The sequence below is a fragment of the Schistosoma mansoni genome, chromosome W, assembly GCF_000237925.1.
Source record: "Schistosoma mansoni strain Puerto Rico chromosome W, complete genome".
In the NCBI taxonomy this organism is placed as follows: Eukaryota; Metazoa; Platyhelminthes; class Trematoda; order Strigeidida; family Schistosomatidae; genus Schistosoma; species Schistosoma mansoni.
Window position 1 is genome coordinate 42,795,717 of NC_031502.1, and position 18,621 is coordinate 42,814,337.

The 18,621-nt window shown below is 29.2% G+C and overlaps 1 protein-coding gene across 1 annotated transcript in view; it reads right to left on the bottom strand.

The window, feature by feature from the left end:
- Positions 1–13,148, bottom strand: part of Smp_168600 (putative aryl hydrocarbon receptor) — a gene marked incomplete at both ends in the record, with an annotated part of 25,952 nt that extends 12,804 nt beyond the window's left edge. The window contains 2 exons of the mRNA XM_018789781.1: positions 8,769–8,974; positions 13,084–13,148. Coding sequence (XP_018655190.1) covers positions 8,769–8,974; positions 13,084–13,148 — 271 coding nt within the window. The remainder of the gene's footprint in view (positions 1–8,768; positions 8,975–13,083) is intronic.
- Between the last annotated feature and the right edge of the window lie 5,473 nt (positions 13,149–18,621).

Consider the following 18,621-nt stretch of genomic DNA (forward strand, 5'->3'; position numbering starts at 1 on the left):
GTTCACTCCGGGACTTGAACCCAGTGCCAGTGCGTTTGAAGCGAAAGGTACTGAGTTCCAGTCCCAGAGTGAACATCAACTCTGAGATACAGGTACATCCGGCTGACGAGTCCCAATCAAGACGAAACGTACGTCTTAGATTCCACTACTGGCCACTATCCATCTTTGCTTAAAATTAGTAAAGTTGTTTTGAACATATCGTTAAATGTATTAGGTTTTTTTCTGCAGACCAGTATCGAACTTTTTAATTTAGATAACTGGAACCATTAAAAAGTATTGTTTAAATATGAAAACAGCTCAGAATAACAATACAGTTAATCTGTTGATAGTAGGTTGAGAGCTGAACTCTGAATTGCAGAAGATTACATGACTAGAAACTATGATAATTCTCTTATTGGATAAGATTAAGTATGTCTTCGGAATTTTTATCATGAATGTAATCTAATAAAAACTTTTTTATCTACATTTATTTATGAAACAAAGTTCAGCATATGAATGATGAAATCCCCTGACTTCGTCCCTGTAACAGAGGTCATTTTTAACAGTTATCTGTACAACTTTACTGAGTAGAGAACTGAATATTATCGATTACCTATAGTGGCTTGTATATTTATTTTAAACGCACTGAAATGAGAACATACTGTAAGGTGACAAGATGAAATTCGTCTGGGAATAATCTTTCTCAGATGGATTATTATAAATCCAGCTTGCCAATGCATAGAAACCGACAACGACATACTTCTGAATAATTTTATTTCATACTGTCTCAATGTACAGAGATATGAATTATTATTGAACATATGAACTAGAATGAAACAGGTTTTAAACCCAAATCTTGAAAGAAATAGAATTTTATATGATTTTCAACAAACTAATTATCAATCAACTCCAACCAACAGTATATTTTAGGAGAAACTTTTAGGTTTAGGTCAAATATCCTTGGTTACTTCTTCATAACATGTTTTCAGTGAAAAAGCTACTAACGTAGTAGTGAACCACTTAGAGAATATTATTCATAACTTAGCTAAAAGTGAATGTCTTCTTACACTAGATCCCTTTCAGAAAGTATTAATTATTTACCTTTACTTCCTCAAGATTACTGATGTAATATGTTTCATTTCACAAGAAAGGGGTGTCGATTGATGAACTCTTTAACCAATAAAAATCAAGATCAAATATTTAGCTTTGTTCCTATGGGAATGTTTTTGTTTAAGATAAAAATAATAACAGCTGTATATTGTTTCCTCTTGCTTGATCAAGTATTGCGTGACATAATTTATTACTAAAAAGGAAATCCGTGTTCGTTTGTATGTATAACATATACTGTATAGTATAGTGAGCTTAAATGAATGTTGTATATGTATGTAGCTATCTATGCGTTTATTATAATTACACTGGTATTAATAATAATGTGATCATTTTGAACATTTCATAATATTTAGATTTATATTTTGTTTACCACTTATTTTAAATTATAAGTTACTGGTTCTTTTGTTTCAATGAATAAAAATACTTCCAATACTCTTGTCAAGATGATAAAAAGTAGCCATTAGTTTATCGAGTCTCATTAACACGCGAATCATATAATGTCATAACTGATTTAAATGTGTTTAAATCGAATCAAATTGTCATTTTCGAAAATTTCTCAAAAATTCATTTGACAATATTTAAGTAAAATTCACACTTAAATCACATCTGATTTTTATTCTACCCTTAATTTTTTTTGTTTTCATCCCTACCATGAAGAACAATGAACCATGTTAGATTACCCCATATAAATGGGGTAATCTAATATGGTTCAGGCCTACCACATAACAAGTTTTAAACTACAATAACCGGATAGATTATTTGGACCCTTGTAAAAAAATCACAGTTTTTTTTTAAAACGATTATAATAATTGCCTTTTAAAATTTGAAAAATTCCCATATATTCGCTTATATATGTTGTTCTAAATTGCCTTTTAATTTGTACTGTTGAAAACCAAAACAAAAAATTAAAATAACCCTCGTTTTCATTTGACCAGAAAATTTTCACACGGTATATAATAATTCTCAGTATTATTTCCAAATTAGTAACCCATCAAAATGTGTAGGGAGTGGTATTTTCATAAAATTTCAAAATTATTCTTATATTATTTATGTGTATGCGTGAAAATAGAGAGTAGAGTTTTTTAACAACGTTTCAATCATGCTGTTTACATTTTAATAAACTACATGGTCGGGGATAAACCTTTTTCTTATAAGAACACTATCATAAATTATAGGTTATATTATTAATTGTATTTAATAGATACATTATTCGGATAGCTATTGAAAAGTTTGCTTATAATAATATAATCTTTTCGTTTTGAATATAGTTTATTCGTAAATGTTTTCAAAGTTAACTTTTTGTATTGGCTGTTTGAGTCTTCACACTGATGTTTGGAACCGTAATTAATCAATCTCTTATTGGTATATGTGTATCCTATGGATAATTCGATGGAGTTTGAAGAGGAAGGTACTGGGTTTGAGCTGCGGAGTGAACATCAACTCTGGGCTGCAAGTACATTCAGCTGACAAGTCCTAAATGGGATGAAACACAAGTCTTTGATTTCACTACAGGCCACTATTCATCTGTGCTTCTAGATAATGATGGTTTGTCAATTGCGAATTCAAGAAAACGTATTTTGATGAATGATGATAAAGTTTAATAGATTGAAACAATGAATACCTAATTGTATTAGGTAATTTAAAGAGACTTTTCTGAAATTTTCTATTCTTAATAAATACACAATCGAAGCTGGTAAACACTTGAAAGACAAGTTAAACCTAAACAAATATTTCATTAAAATTTAGTATTTCTTAATATTGATTGGGAACAAATAGAACATTATCCAAAAACGTTTTAATCTCCTAAATAATGAAATATAATTTGGAAAATTAAAATAGGATCCATTTTCTTATGTTTCCCACCTCAGTCAATTTATGGTGCAGTTCAATCTTCATCAATACTTGGTTAAATCCATAAATTACAGATTCTCACAGGAACTCCGAAAATTTCCTATATTTAAATCTAGTCAATAGTGAAGCTATATGTTTTAATCACGAATTGTGCACACTCTTAGCTAATTTTCAAAGTAAAATTTTCTTTTCCAGCATTTCGTCCTATCACAATAGAAGAATACACATTGTTGAAAATGTTATGTAATACCAAACAGGGTCATGTGTTATTAAGTAACTAAGATATTGACTTTTAGAGTAAAGTAGTATACTCTACATTGCAAACTCAATCATAGTTGTCTATTAAATGCATAAAAATAGCACACATTAAAATTTAAAAAAAAAAACATCAATTTTATCTACATTTATAATAATGCATATCCTTTTTTTATGTTCATTATGATGTAACTATGGTTACTGAATGAATCCATTAGAGGTTTCTATTCTAGAGTATATATCCATATGTCCTTCATTTCAGGAAATACATACGTTGGTTACTAATTCTGAAATTTTTCAATATAAAAATCTATTTTGTTTATTTTATTATGATTATTTATTCAATGAAAACATTATGAGTCTTTGTATGTCATGTTTAAAATGATTAACATTGTTTATTTAAAAAATAATATGAACAGATTTTGGAGTAAAAAAATATTCATTCGTTCAAATGAATTATGATTACTTAATGGACAACAACGTTATTATTCATATTCGAAAAATGTTTTCTGTTGTTAATATGCTACTATCAAAATTAAATGAATAGTTAAAATATTATCATTACCTATATGGTATATTGCCCTGTTTACGTTATATACTAAAGACTAGTTCAATTATCAGTTATTTGAATTACCAGAAATGATTGTAATTCATGTTTGTCATGATGTAACAGTAGGTGTGTGTGTGTATATGTGTATTTATATGATGATACGAGGGTGTCTAGAGTTAAAGGGAATACGAAAACAAATAGACAACTAGGAAAAGGACAAAAAAGGAAACGGAAGTACATATTATAACAAATGCATTGATAACATTATCTGGGTTTTTTGGGGGGGAATTTATACGCCTCGAGGCTAAATATATTTGTACTGTTCAATGGAAACAATCATATTTTGTATATAATTTTACAACAATGAGTATTTGTCTCAGTTTCCTCAAGGCATATTGCTCTTTTAAAGATATATAAGATTGTTTACAGACATATTTCATAAACGGGACTTGCGTTCACAGCACAATGAGTAAAAAAAATCATTAGAAAAATAAAATATATGCCTGATTTTTTTTTCATGTTTAGATACATTACTCGCATTTGTTTTAATATATTTTCTTCTGAACGAAGCTTCTGATAAATATTTGTTGCTTTATAACTCGGTAACTAGTAATGTTATCTGTATTAAATTTTGTAAAAACAAAGAAACTATTGATAGAAAGTTAAGTTCCAATATATAATTTCTTATTTATTCGTATATTTATATTTAATGAAATCAATACGATCAACAAAAAATGTTAAAAGGGATAATCACACAAGAGACTGATCAATTGCAGTCCTAAGCATCAATGGGAAGATTCAAACAAACAATACCAAGTCAGTTTACACAAGAGATATATAGTGTGTAAATTCAAACAGTGTTACGTATTACCTAGTAACAAACATACTTTTTTAAATTAAGAAAAAACTAGTTTCACGTATATGATATCAGAACTACTGGATTATGGGTCATTTTTGAATAGATAAAAAGAACTTTTGTACATTAATAACAATATGTGGATAAAACTTACATTTAACAAATATCATGGCTTAAATTTTAAAGTATAATATTATGATATTGAGTGAGATTATGTAAATATGACCTTTAAATTGCAATAACTTACTAACCAGATTACTCAAAAAATCGGCGTCATTCTAGAAGAAATATGCTTATAACTAAGAATCCTTTACAAAAATTAATGGTCAATAGTTCTCTGTTGATGAAAGTTATTCAAGGATACTTTTTAGTCAAATAACAGGATATGATCAAACCGAAGGTGATTGTTAAAAATCAACAATATGTCTCAGTAAATTTTTTGCGTCGTTGTTAACTTGTTTTGGTAATTTTCAAGTGTTATAATGATCTAAAGTTTAAGCTCTCATCGTGAGATTTTAAAGTCCTGGATTCGACTTACGCTTGGGTAATAAATTATAAATGTTGAAGTTTTCCATACTAAAGTGAGAAAGCTATTTCTTGATTCCTGATTTGTAAATGTTGTCTAGTTAATGTCTCCCTTTAATGTAAACTAAAATATAATCGAATTATCCGTAAGCTTACACCACAATTACTATTTTACTGGCAATGGTATACAATTAAGTCAATAAAAACAAACTTGATAATAAATGACTGATGTTTAAATATCAATACTCCATGCAAAAAGAATGAAATATAGTCATTATCATCCATTACTTTAGCATATACTGGCTATTTTGGCAAATACGTAGACATATGAAGGTACTAAATGAATTCAAGGAAGAAATGATACTTAATAAGTCATTATTTATACTACTTTACTTTCGATAACAGATTTATTAAGTGTATACCTCTTGCTTATATATTTAAACAAGAATATAGTAAACATATTTACCTATATATTTGTTATGTTTATTTTTCAATATGGAACAGTACACCTACATCTTGGCAGTATACCTGATATAAATACTTGACATTTAAGTAAATGAACAGTGAGAGTAATATTATTACTAACAATAATGATACTATTAATAAATAAACATTTTCCTATCAAAGTATAAAAATAAGCCGATATATATATGAGTCATTTGATACTCGTCTTCAATTTTACTAAAACATTATTTTAGTTAGTTTTTTCCCCAGAAAAATCATCAATTTCATATCATGTTTTTTTTTGGTGTACGTTAAACTGTAGAGAAAAAAATGACTCAATTATGTTAACATTATTTCCTAGACTTCAAAAATTCCATTGACTTTTCCTTGTCAAAGTAAATTAATGGACTTTTTTTCTTATTCTTAGAATATCTTTACAGAAATAGAAATTTTTCCTTAACTATATATTTAACACATTGGTATCGGGGTAAACTGTCATGGAACATCTGCTCACTCTGCCCCTCCCCCCCCCAAAAAAAATAAATTGATTAATTGTATGTTTTAATAAAATTCGGAAATTTAACTGAAAACTAGATATTGTGAACATAGTTAATTTTAAAAATATGAAATTCATAAGGATTGGAATTCCTAAATAATTCATACATGGCGGTAATAAGTTATGGTGGCGTGAAATGATATATATGTGATATATTCATCAATATCATTTCTCATTATATTAAAATACCTTTTAATTCAAAAATTATTCTCTTCAAACATGTATTTGGAAATGATATCAAAATGTTTATCAAAGTCATTGACGACATTAGGTATCGAAATAAAAATAAACTCATCACCAGTGTATATATATATATAATTTTTCTAAACTCAACTATTTTAGTGCAAGATGTTCCAAATATTTCACTATTTCCTTATTCGAGTATACATCAATGTAATTTTATGTTAGTTCAGTGGTCTATTGGTTGAGCGCTCGCTCGCGAGGCTGATAGGTCCTGCGTTCGAATCTCGTGAGGTTGGATTGTGGATGCGCACTGCTGAGGAGCCCACAATAGGACGAAACGGCCATCCAGTGTTTCCAGGTTTTCCATGGTGGTCTAGCTTCACTTGACTTATGATTTTAACTATATAAAATATTCAGTAACTTTTTATTCTCATTTCATTTAATTTTACGGATAGTCATAGCTGTCAATTAATTATCAATAAAATGAACGCACATCTATCGATGAGAATTTTCAGATTGCAAATATAAACTTTATAAATCGCTTAATAAGTACTAATTTATCAGAGTAGGGATTTATGGAGATTGTAGTAAATTTAATGGTTGAATCCATGAGTCGATCTAAGCTAGACTACCATCGAAAGCTTGAAAGCACTGAACGACCATTTCATCTTCGTATGGAATTCCCAAGCAGCGCGCATTCATGATCCTGATCGTGAGAGTTGAACCTAGGACCTTCGGTTTCGCGCACGAACACCTAACCTCTAAACTACTGAGCCGGCATCCAAGGTTGTTAATGTCTAACTTCAATCGATTCATGATCTTGAGTAAACCTTCGTCCACTGTCTGGGATGGTAACTGTCTCATACCCGACATGGATGGAACTCCACTAGGCACAGCTTTTTATTAGAACTCCAGGAAATTCATCTTAAATCTAGTCACTAGTGAGAACATAATAATACTAAATTATTCGAAAAATATAGGCACTATTTATCAAAAAGTGAAATGTTGTTATCCAGTATAAATTAAATCATAAGTTGTTCTTTCTCATAGATATGTTTAGGGATTAACATCTACAACGAATTGACTTATCTTTCGAAAAAAACTATTAGAAACAAATTAAACCGAACAGTATAACTAATATATTTAATAATTGCTGGTTAGGTAATTATTTCAAATTTGTTTTTGTCTTGTCACTATTCACATTGATCTATTATGATGCAATATATACAAGAAGAAATAAATCTATGTATCCATATTTTTCACGCTTATATTCACTTGATTTGTTTAGCACAGACTCGATTCAAAGGAAATATATTAAACTAATCTTTATATATATGAACTAAGCTTTAAAGAATTATCTGTTTATATATTTTTTAGTTTCTGAATAAGAAATTTCTCTCATAATAATCAAGGGGTATATTGTAATAAAGTATATAAACTATATTCAAATTATATACAGATTAGTTGTTTCTGTTAAATCACTGATTTATCCACTCAACCATAAATAAATAAGTATACAATTTTTAAAAAAAAGTTGGTTGAAGATTACGTATATTCAATGTGACACATAACAACAGGTTAAACTATTGATTAGAAAGAAGTGAGGAATGAGGATGATGAGCAATTTTTTTAAAAACCTAGATCTATTTCAAAAGATTTATTTTTATCATTATATTATTATGTAATAAAAAAAGAGAAAAAAACGTAGTTTATATTTTATCAATACTTTATCCTTAACATATTTAATTTTTAGATCCATGATAACCGGTAAATTGGACAGAATTTTTGTGCAAAATGTAATAAATTTCACTTCATTTGGTTATATCATCAATTTATACTTTATACCCTTTAGAGTTGAAGCCGGATCAAGTTGCCACATTGTATCAGCAAAGCCAGAAAGCAGAATAGCATAAGTAGTCACAGTATTAGTGGTAATAGGTAAGAGTAGACATAAATGATATTATTTGAGAAAATATGAATTCATGAAATAAAAAAGTATAAGATTTAATGGAATAACCAATCAAGATCGAGGTCTACAGGACAAGCTGAGAAACATATATGAAGAAATTCGAACACTTCACTTCTACCCGAAGTTTGTGCTGATGATGTCATTCAGTAGAATGATGAAAGCTGCACGACCAAAATCATCCAACTCAGAGAACAAAACTCTATCAAGATCATCCACCTGAGCGACAAATCTTCTCCACCATCTCATAACATAGAATATAAGTCTAATACCAGTTCACCAAATTCATTGGCAATAATAATTTGAAATTAAGCAACATTATTATACATGAATAAAATACATAAAACTGAATGACGTATTATCATTGTCCAATATAATATATAATTTGATTTATACAGTCAGAATCTTCGAGAATTCATTAAAACTCGTAGAAATCACTTCAGTTATTGTGTTTGAAAAACAAAAGAAAAGAGAATATATAAGGGATACTTACCATGAAAGTAACACTTAATACGAAGATATGAGACAGCTAATCGTAGAATAGACAATTTATCCAATTTCACAATAACATTTTGTTCAAATGGTAATAAACTTGCTAAATGTTCCAATTCTGAATTTAAACGTTCACGATGCCTTTTACTTGGATTAGATTTTACATTATGATCTGGTTGAATTACAGCTGAACATGTTGGTTTATTACTAGATGTATCAAAAAAAAAGAAGAGAATAATCAGTTAAACTGAAATAGAATGAATGAGTGCAAATAAATGAGATATATTCATTTTCAGTGTAATGTAAATAACTTGAAGGCGTTTATTTGATCATATTCGATAGTATAACTTCCAATATACAAACATCTCAACGTTATAATCAAAAACTGTCATATGCTTATAAAAAAGAAAATTTATTATTATTTTAGATTTCTACACAATTGAATGGTGTAATAGTTAAGTCACTCAGTTTCAACTAAACTGTACTGTACAGTACGAAAAGCCATGGGGATAAATTTACTAATAGGAAATATTTATTATTCAAAGCTTTAAAAAAACCTAAACACCAGAGACAAGATCATCACTTTCATACTTGTTTAATTAACTAATTGGAATTATTTAAAGTTGGAACACTGACTCCCTAATTCGTCAGTGGTAGTTCTCAACGATCTTAATTAGAACTGAAACTAAATGAGATGTAAATCTTATTTAAAAGTTTCATTGTTAATGTTAAAACATTCGAAATCAAAAGTAATTATACTAAGAATGTCGATAATGATAAGAAATAACACATTTGTTATAGATGAATAATACAGAAAAATTCAGTGTATTACACACTACTCTAAAGCTGAAAATCAACCAGGATCTATCATATCGAATCCAACAAATGACTCAAATTTCATTTTGTATAATGTTTTGATCCATACATTGTACATTTTCATTTATTCCCATTGATATTACCTCGATATTACATTGTATTCAAACAATTATGAATAAAATGTATATTTGAATATTAGTTAATCTGCTAGTGGTATCTAAGAGACCATACCAGAATTTACTGGGTTCTAGTAATTTAATATTCATTGTTATTCTATTTTTTAAAATGTATATTCATTCAAGTGAAGTTTTAAACAAAATAGTATAATAATATCTGATTGAGTTATATGAGTCAATATCCAACTCTAATATTTATGTATTGACAATAATCTTTATCAGTACACTGAATAACCGAGTTCACCATGATATTATTCATACTACTGATGAATACAATCTTCTTAATATTATCGATAGTATCTTGAAATTAGATTTCATATTTGTATGACATCCATCTGTCGCGTGCTTTATCCTATTTTCCATTTCCAGTGTATACTGTTTTACAGAAAACAACTCAACTGTGTTAGCATTGGTGAACTTGTATTGTAGTTTTGTTTAGGGCGGAACAGATTTCTTATTCATTCATAATATATAGTAATCATTCGAGTCTATGAGAAACTGAATTTTGAAAGAAGGATTTTGGTAGAAGTGTATTTTCACTACCCCTGTCAATCCATAGACAAATATGGAAGTGAGTGAATGCTTGATTGTGTGTAGTTGGTTTATTTGAAAGAAAGTCAATGATAAAACGAATACAGGCATACATGGAATATATTAATAAACTGGATGAATGTATTTAGATAGACAGGTATGAGAGAGAAGATGAGTTCACTTGCTATTCTTTCAGTAGATATGATCTATAGGAGAGAAGTAACCATCTGTTTACTAATTTACTTTCTATTATATATTCTGCATTCTGTTTCACTTTCACTGTATTCGCCATATTAAATGAAATATTGAATAGAAGTTACGGTAATTAAGTAGAAGTTATCATAGAGCTTCCTTTTTAATGGCTTCAGTTGTATAACATATCTAATAAATGAATGATATACATTTCCTGACACTTAAATCATACTACGATTTACTTAAAAATAATACTGATATAGTAAAATTTAGTGATTCTCTATTAAATATCTTCAGGATGATCATTTGCTTCCTGATAGGCAATGGTTGACCTAGTAGTAAATATCTGAAGTCTTAAACAATATTGATAATAATACTGTAGTATTTTACGTGAAAACAAACTATTAATCACTCAAAATTATGAAAATGAACTTTCTTAAAATTTTAACTGACAAACTTTTACTAAAAAGTCAATAAAGTTAACAATGAGGATAAACGTTAAATAATAATTTTATTCTAATCCTTCGGCCCAAAAGTAATTTACATACATTTTGTATTGTTTGTTTGAATCTTCCCATTGAATTTTAGGACTGAAGTTGATCAATCTCTTATTGGCATATGTACATCCTGTACGGAGTGCATCGATATTGCCTTAAGTCGCAAGCATTATAAATAAAAATGCATTGTGGCTAGCAATGGAATCCAGGACGCGCGTTTTGGTCCGTTTGGGAATCAAGGCATTACCGATCCAACCTGCACATATGCCAACAACTGACTGATTAATCGCAGTCCTACACAACAATAGGAAGATTCAAACGAACCATACAAAATGAATTTAAACTTCACTCCATTGCACAAGCAAGTGGCTATCAGGACTCAGTAGCTATATGGATAACGTGATGGCGTTTAAAGCGAACGGTAATGAGTTCGAGTCCCAGAATAAACATTAACTATGGTATTCATACACATTCAGCTGACGAGTCCAAAATAGAACGAAATGCATATCCTGGATTCCACTGCTAGCCACCATCCATCTTTGCCTGGTAATTTACATATTTATGAATTCCATCATATTCAAATTGTATGAATTGTTAAGAGGTTTTAAGACTGAAACAATAAACTTGTCCAAATGATGTACCGATCAGATAAAAATGATTATTAGTAATGCCTTATTTAATAGTAACATAGAAAATCCCTAAATTTATTTAGTATACATTGTTAAAAGTCAATGTATGATCAGTAAGTTAACTACGATTTTTCCTATTCATGCTATTAAAAACAAATAATAACTAGCTTTAAAATTATCATTAATTAGTATGAAAGTCTGACACTATTATTTATTTGCTCAAATTATGTTCATTAAACATTTCAGATTTTTTCTTAAAATAAAATATGTATAGTCCATGACACATAGAAAATTTTTTATTAATATCGCATTAGGTAAATAATTGATGATGGTCTACGAGTTAAGCATTCACTCACGAAACCGAAGTTCCTGGTTTGAAGTCATGAATGTGGGATGAACATTGTTGAGGAGTCGCATACTAGGACGAAACGGATGTCCAATGCCTTCAGGTTTACAACAGTTGTCTAGCATTGATCTATTCATGATCTCAATAGAAAGAAACCTCGTACAGTGAAAACACAATGAGTTGTTCTAATACATTTGTTTTGACAAGAGGGCTTATCATCCCAAAATTTATGACGTGACCACATTCAAATTTTTTTAAGAAATTTGGTTAGTTTTCAAGTGTGATAATTGACGTTTGGTATAGAAGTACTTGAGCATAACTAGCAATTATGTTCCTATGTTTAAAAGATAAATTTATGAGTACATAAATGATCAGAAGCTCTTTGTAGAATTTCTCTGTATATCAATAAATACTGTGAAAGTAAGAATCTTCCACAATAATTAGGTCACTAAGTCTTTTAAAACAAACATATTAAATACACCAGGTGTTTTTTTATCTACCATGTCCAATAATTCATTCCTTCCTTTCATCCATAGTTTACGTTAACTGGTACTGAGTTATCTATATGTTGGATGCTACATTGGTTTAAAAGTAAAGTCTCCCTACGTTTTGATCACATCTTGAATTGACAGGATATTATTTCAATATCATCTATTGATATGCACCAGAAAGAATTTCACTGACAAATTATAACTTTGTATCTTTAAACGAATTTGAGTAGCTTAAGTTTAATACAGTTCAATAATTATGATTGTGAATATATATATATATATATATATATATATATATATATATTGGTAGTTTATTTTCAAAAGATGAGAATAACATCTGTAGAGAAGATGAAACCATTTTTAATATGCTTATTTCATATCAAATAACTTTCGACCTCACTTATGTTCTATAAATGTCTAGGTAACTTTTTTATCATCTTATTGTTGTAACAGATAATTGTTTATCATAAAAAACAAATGGAACTCTTGTAGATCTGATAAGATGCTAAATATGAATAATTATACCATAGAGGATGTTGATGTTGGATTTTTACAAAGTCAATCACTAAAATAAAATGCATACTAGATGTAACCCCCTAGAGGTTATTGACAAAAAAAGTATTATTCTATCTACTAACCTTTTAGGATTTTTTCTGCGTCGTTTCGTCGCATACATAGTTTTAATAACCCAGTCATCAACCATTTCTGAAGATCTGTCAAATTTATATGTATATTTGTTAATAATGTATAGTATATAAAATTCCTTGTAAAATGTCTTAGTTTCCAAACCAAGTTTTTTTCTTTGGAACTGATTGATGTTTTTGTGGGAATATTTGTCAAAATTATTTTCCTAATATTATGTTCCGATAGTCCACTTGATTTAATTGAAAGCAGAAATAGTAATAATACTGATAGCAGTAATACTATTAATAGTGATAACAACAACGATATTCTCAAGCTGTATTGATTTTCATCAATGTTTCTTGCCTAAAAAATGAATATAGTTATTAAACTAACGAAGGAATCAGTTTTCAACTTTCATTGGTTAAAATAACTGAGTCCCGTTTCTGGTGTACGGAAGAAAACAAATATCTGGATTCCGATTGGTTAAAAATTAAATGGATGAATAAATATAGGATAGATGGTAAGAGAATTTACAAGAGGGTGTGTAAGGAAAGAAAATAGCTTATTTTAATTTTACTGATCTACCTACCATTCCTTTCTAGGTTCTTCACCTTACAACAGTGTGTCCCATATTAATTCTCCTAAATGTTATGGGTATTGACTTGGTTTATTAATAATTCAAAATTGTACAAAACATGTTATCTGTTTTTCAATTCTCTTTAGAAATCTTTATGTTTAATGTCTACAATATTTTCATTATCATAATTAAAACGGTGATTGAAATAATCAAAATGTTGTTCATGGGAACAACTGAAATACTATAAAGGTTATTTCTTCGATCGTTAATGTTATCACAAACCAAAGCAAAATGATGATATTGTTCATGAATATGAACAAATCTGATGTTGAATGTAGAAATTAGCCAATTATTAGCCTGTATAGTAGAACTGAATATATTGAGAGATTTATGATAATGTAATCTAATACACTTCAGATTTAAGTTGTATTAAGTTTTATTGCAAATGGGCTTATTTTACTTCTTACGTAATCAATTTGGTCGAATACATGATAACAGAAGAATCAGTGGGTTAGATTAATATTTTTAAAAAGCACTAGTCAAATGAATAGATTTTAAAAACTGAAACCAATGTCTTAAATGTTACTATCATTCAATACTTAAAGTATCCAATTCAGATTTCTCTTAGATCGTACTTGAATGGAAACGTGCCAACAAAATGCATTTCTCATTGATTTATGAATCTCAGACAGATATTTGATTTTTCATTTACCATGCACTAAGCGGTCCATTAAATGATGAGTCTATCGCCTAAAACTGGAAATAAGCATTATTAAACATCACATCAATGAAATAGACTGTTTGAATATAATATATATCATAGCCTTATTTACCTGACAAGTTATCTTTGCTATTTTAAAGGTCAAGTAAAGATGAAAATATGAATCAAGATAAAGTTTACTGAATGTGAAATATAAATATCTGTCAAGGAAACATTTGAAGCCCTTGTTCTGTATTTCATAATTTTACTTCATTGTATTTAGGCAAGTGCTAACTTTCGAAGGTTCTTAAACTCAAGCTTATTGAATAATTTCAGGGAACAGTATAACAAGCCAATACTAGTTAGAGTTGTCACAGTATTCGCAGATAAATATATGTAAAGCATAATTCTCAAATCCAAAGTTGGCGAGAGTATAAAATGTATGTATAATATTTTGCGACGTACAATATTTGTAAGCAGAACTGACAATTTTACTTCACACCGAATAAGGCTATTAGCAATAATAAAATAATAATATTTTCTGATATTCCAGTTCGTAAAAACTTGACTTTCTGAAGTTTCGCAACTGAATGTAAGTCACGTCTCCAGATATTTAGAACCATCAAGTCCAGCCTTGGTATTATTACTAATTATTATTTTTATTACTGAGGACGAAGACAGCATTTAAACAGATTTTATTGAATTCTCATTTTCTAGTCAAGGTTTTAACACAACATACATACTCGAATTATGATTATTAATTTTAACTTGATGATGTTATGTGGTGTGTGCTATCGATGTTGACAGATTCAAGCAGTATGTATCATCAATCGAACGTGAAGTACCTGACAGCAGAAGGGTATAGAGATCAAAGAAAAGGGAACGAGAACGGGGAATGACTGATATTGAAATTAAGGAACAATCAAGTTTGATACTACTGATTGACATTTTACAAATGAAGTATTTAATGTGTGGTTCTCAGATTTTACAAAGATATTCTGTAATTCTGTACTCAAATAAATTTGGTTGTCCCCTCCTGTTTTTGTTCACGACAACTAGATCTTAGACTTTTCAACTTCTATATTTCTTTATATGTATAGGAAAGGATGAACTTGAATGAAAATCTCTACCAAAACAATATTATTTTCTGTCGTAAAGCAGTTAGATTAAACGGTGAATGTATGTTGTGGATTTCTGTATCCAAACTAACAGTAGAGTGAAATGGTACTATGTTTATGATTATCAATATCAGAATAACAATGCGTTCCCTTCGGTCATCTGGATATAACACTATGAGTAGAAACTTATACAATCGAACCAAGCCCTGGTGATTTAATATAATGAAGAGAGCAAGTTTAAAAAGTATTTACAAACTGTCTTTTGTATTTCTATTAAGCGAGGTCACACAAAAAGCTGTGCCTTCAGATTTGTTATTACTGAAACAGATTTTTATACACAGCTTGTTAAATTAAAATGAATAGCGAAGCAACAATAGTTTATCTTGTCAAAATGCTGTATGGTTCTCAGATTTTACTAAGAGCTTCTGTATTTTGTGTTCAGGTACATTCGATTATTCCCACTTGTGTTCGTGTTCACTACAGTTTTAAATAACAAATAGTCTGTTGTAGGATAACTAGATTTCTCAAAAGAAAAATGTCATCATATTATGTAATAAAAATCTTATATACAAAACCTATTCACAATCAAAAGAAACTAAATACCCAAATAACTTTTAGAATACATTAAGTGTGTAAATAAATAATTATAGTTTAAGGACGGTAACTAACAGAAATCATAAATCTTAGAAAAGATAATTGTATATTTCCACTTAGACATTTACACATCACTTGAAGAAAACAAAAGAAGTCGTTACCCATTGTTTCATGGAACGTGATGATTGAATAACCAACTATTCAATAGACTAAAAAATGATTTTCATATGAAATAATTAAAAGTAACTATTTTTTGAAAATAATTGAACATATTACAACAGAGATATTACTTTATTTGTTCATTGGAATCAATAAATTTAATTCATTCAACTAAATTACATCCCAAATGAAATAACGCTGAGTGTTCATGCTGTTTCCCGTAAAGGTTACGTATATGAATAGTAATGATTGAAGAATATAGATGAAGTTATCTGAATAGAATAGTCTTTGGTTACTATTGTTAATGGACTAATATTATTTTTAATAAATATTAGTTATATTCATAAACCAATCAACTTGAAAATTATCTTCATTTCATTGTTCTTTCTTCTAAAATTTCAATAGTGCTGGAACGTTTTTGGTTAAAATGAACTTGTCTATCTTAAAGTTGATTATGTGTCATAAAAAGAGCATGTTGTACAATCATCAAGAGTTTGGGAAAGTTTTTCTTTGGAATAACTTCAGATATTGTTGACAAGATCAATCATAGAATCGTCTAAATAAATTTTGAATTTCATGTATTTATTTAAAAGTTTATTTCACGTTATCAAAATTGGATTCAGTCCTAAATATTATATATATTGGATTAAAGATAGCCTCAAATTCTAACCATTGAGTATCTTTAGTCATATTTGTATAAAAAGGAATATGTAAACAGTGTGTTCGATAGTAGCTAGTTAAAGAATTTAGAACGTACATTTCATCCTATTCGGGACTCAAAAGCTGGATGTAATTGGATTCCCATTTGATGTTTACACTGGAACTTGAACAATGTACTTATCTTTTCAGACGCATTATTTATTGTTAGCCACCGTTGAAAGATATAATAAACGTGTATTTATTGGTTACGTCTAGGTAATCACTCAAGAATATTATTTAGCAACAGAAATTAATCCATGAACTGGATAATAATTGTGCGAATGTTGTTTCGGATGTCAGATGATTGGTAGTACAGAATTGATTATTAAGAAAACTACGTACACCTGTTCACTTAATTTATTATTATTTAAATGTAATCGCATTTTATTTCATTGAATGCCACAGCCAAGGTAACATGGTGAAGCCTAGTAGGCCCTTCTGGAGAAGAGTGCTACATCGAAGCACGGCAGAACTACCGGGGCTCAATAGCTGTTTTTACATTGCTTACGCAGAATCATTACATCATTCTTCTATTTTTTGGGCAGACTCATTCTTTCTTTCTTTTTGAACCAACAATAATTATGAAATGATTCTTTGTAGTGATCGCGATCGTTTGTGGGTATAGGTAGAGAGGATGGTTAGATCGATCTCCAGCACCCGGGTTACAGCTCACGTTAGGTCATGGAAACAATCACATGATGCACCATTTATTAATTTATAATTGATGAGGTCCTACTAACAAACAAGTGGACAAAATTTCTTGTGTTTAGATTCTTGAGATATGATTACATGAATCCTACAGATAAAAGTATATAGCCCTACAATGTAATTATTATCAGATATGTTATTAACTTGTGAAATTATTACGTGAGAGACTACAATAAAAGACTTTTTATATATTTGAAATCATGAGTCAATTGAAGCTAGACCACCATGGAAAACCTGGAAGCACTGGACGGCCGTTTCGTCCTATCATGGGACTCCTCAGCAGTGCGCATCCACGATCCTGCCTCACGAGATTCGAACCCAGGACCTATCAGTCTCGCGCGCGAGCGCTTATAATAGCGTTTATAATATACACAAAGCATTTATTTCATTCATCCTTACAATTATATCCTAAATTTGAATGAACTAACTGTTATCTTGTTGTAATGAATTCATTTATTATACAGTCTAGTATCAATGCGTTCTTTGTCGATTAAAACTTCAACATTTCTAGAGGATATACCGTAACAATTATATTTTCATTTATCAACAATTAATGTTTGGGCTTGAAATTCAATGAACATCTATTCAAAAAAGTGATTTGTATGGAATATAAAACGCTTCATGTGTTACTAGATGGTACATGTTCTGTTGTCACTTTCCAATCAGTTTTGTGGTCAACTTTTGATATAAAAGTGTTAACTAAAAAAACATGTGTGCTTGTGTGTGATAAATGAACCTTAGCTTACTTTGTTGCTGACTAGACATTATCGATTATTTGGGATTAAAAAAATAACTTTGTTCCGAGCTAAATAAATAGATATAAGCATTCTTTAAAAATCGTAGTAAATCAGGTAGTTGCTACGTAGCTCTATTAACATAAACTATCAGAATTGTACTCTGATTTTCGATAGGTTTGATCAACTGAAAATTTCTGTCATTTCTCAATGTTATTTGAAATGACTATAGCTAAACAGAAAAAAAGCCGTCAACATGTATT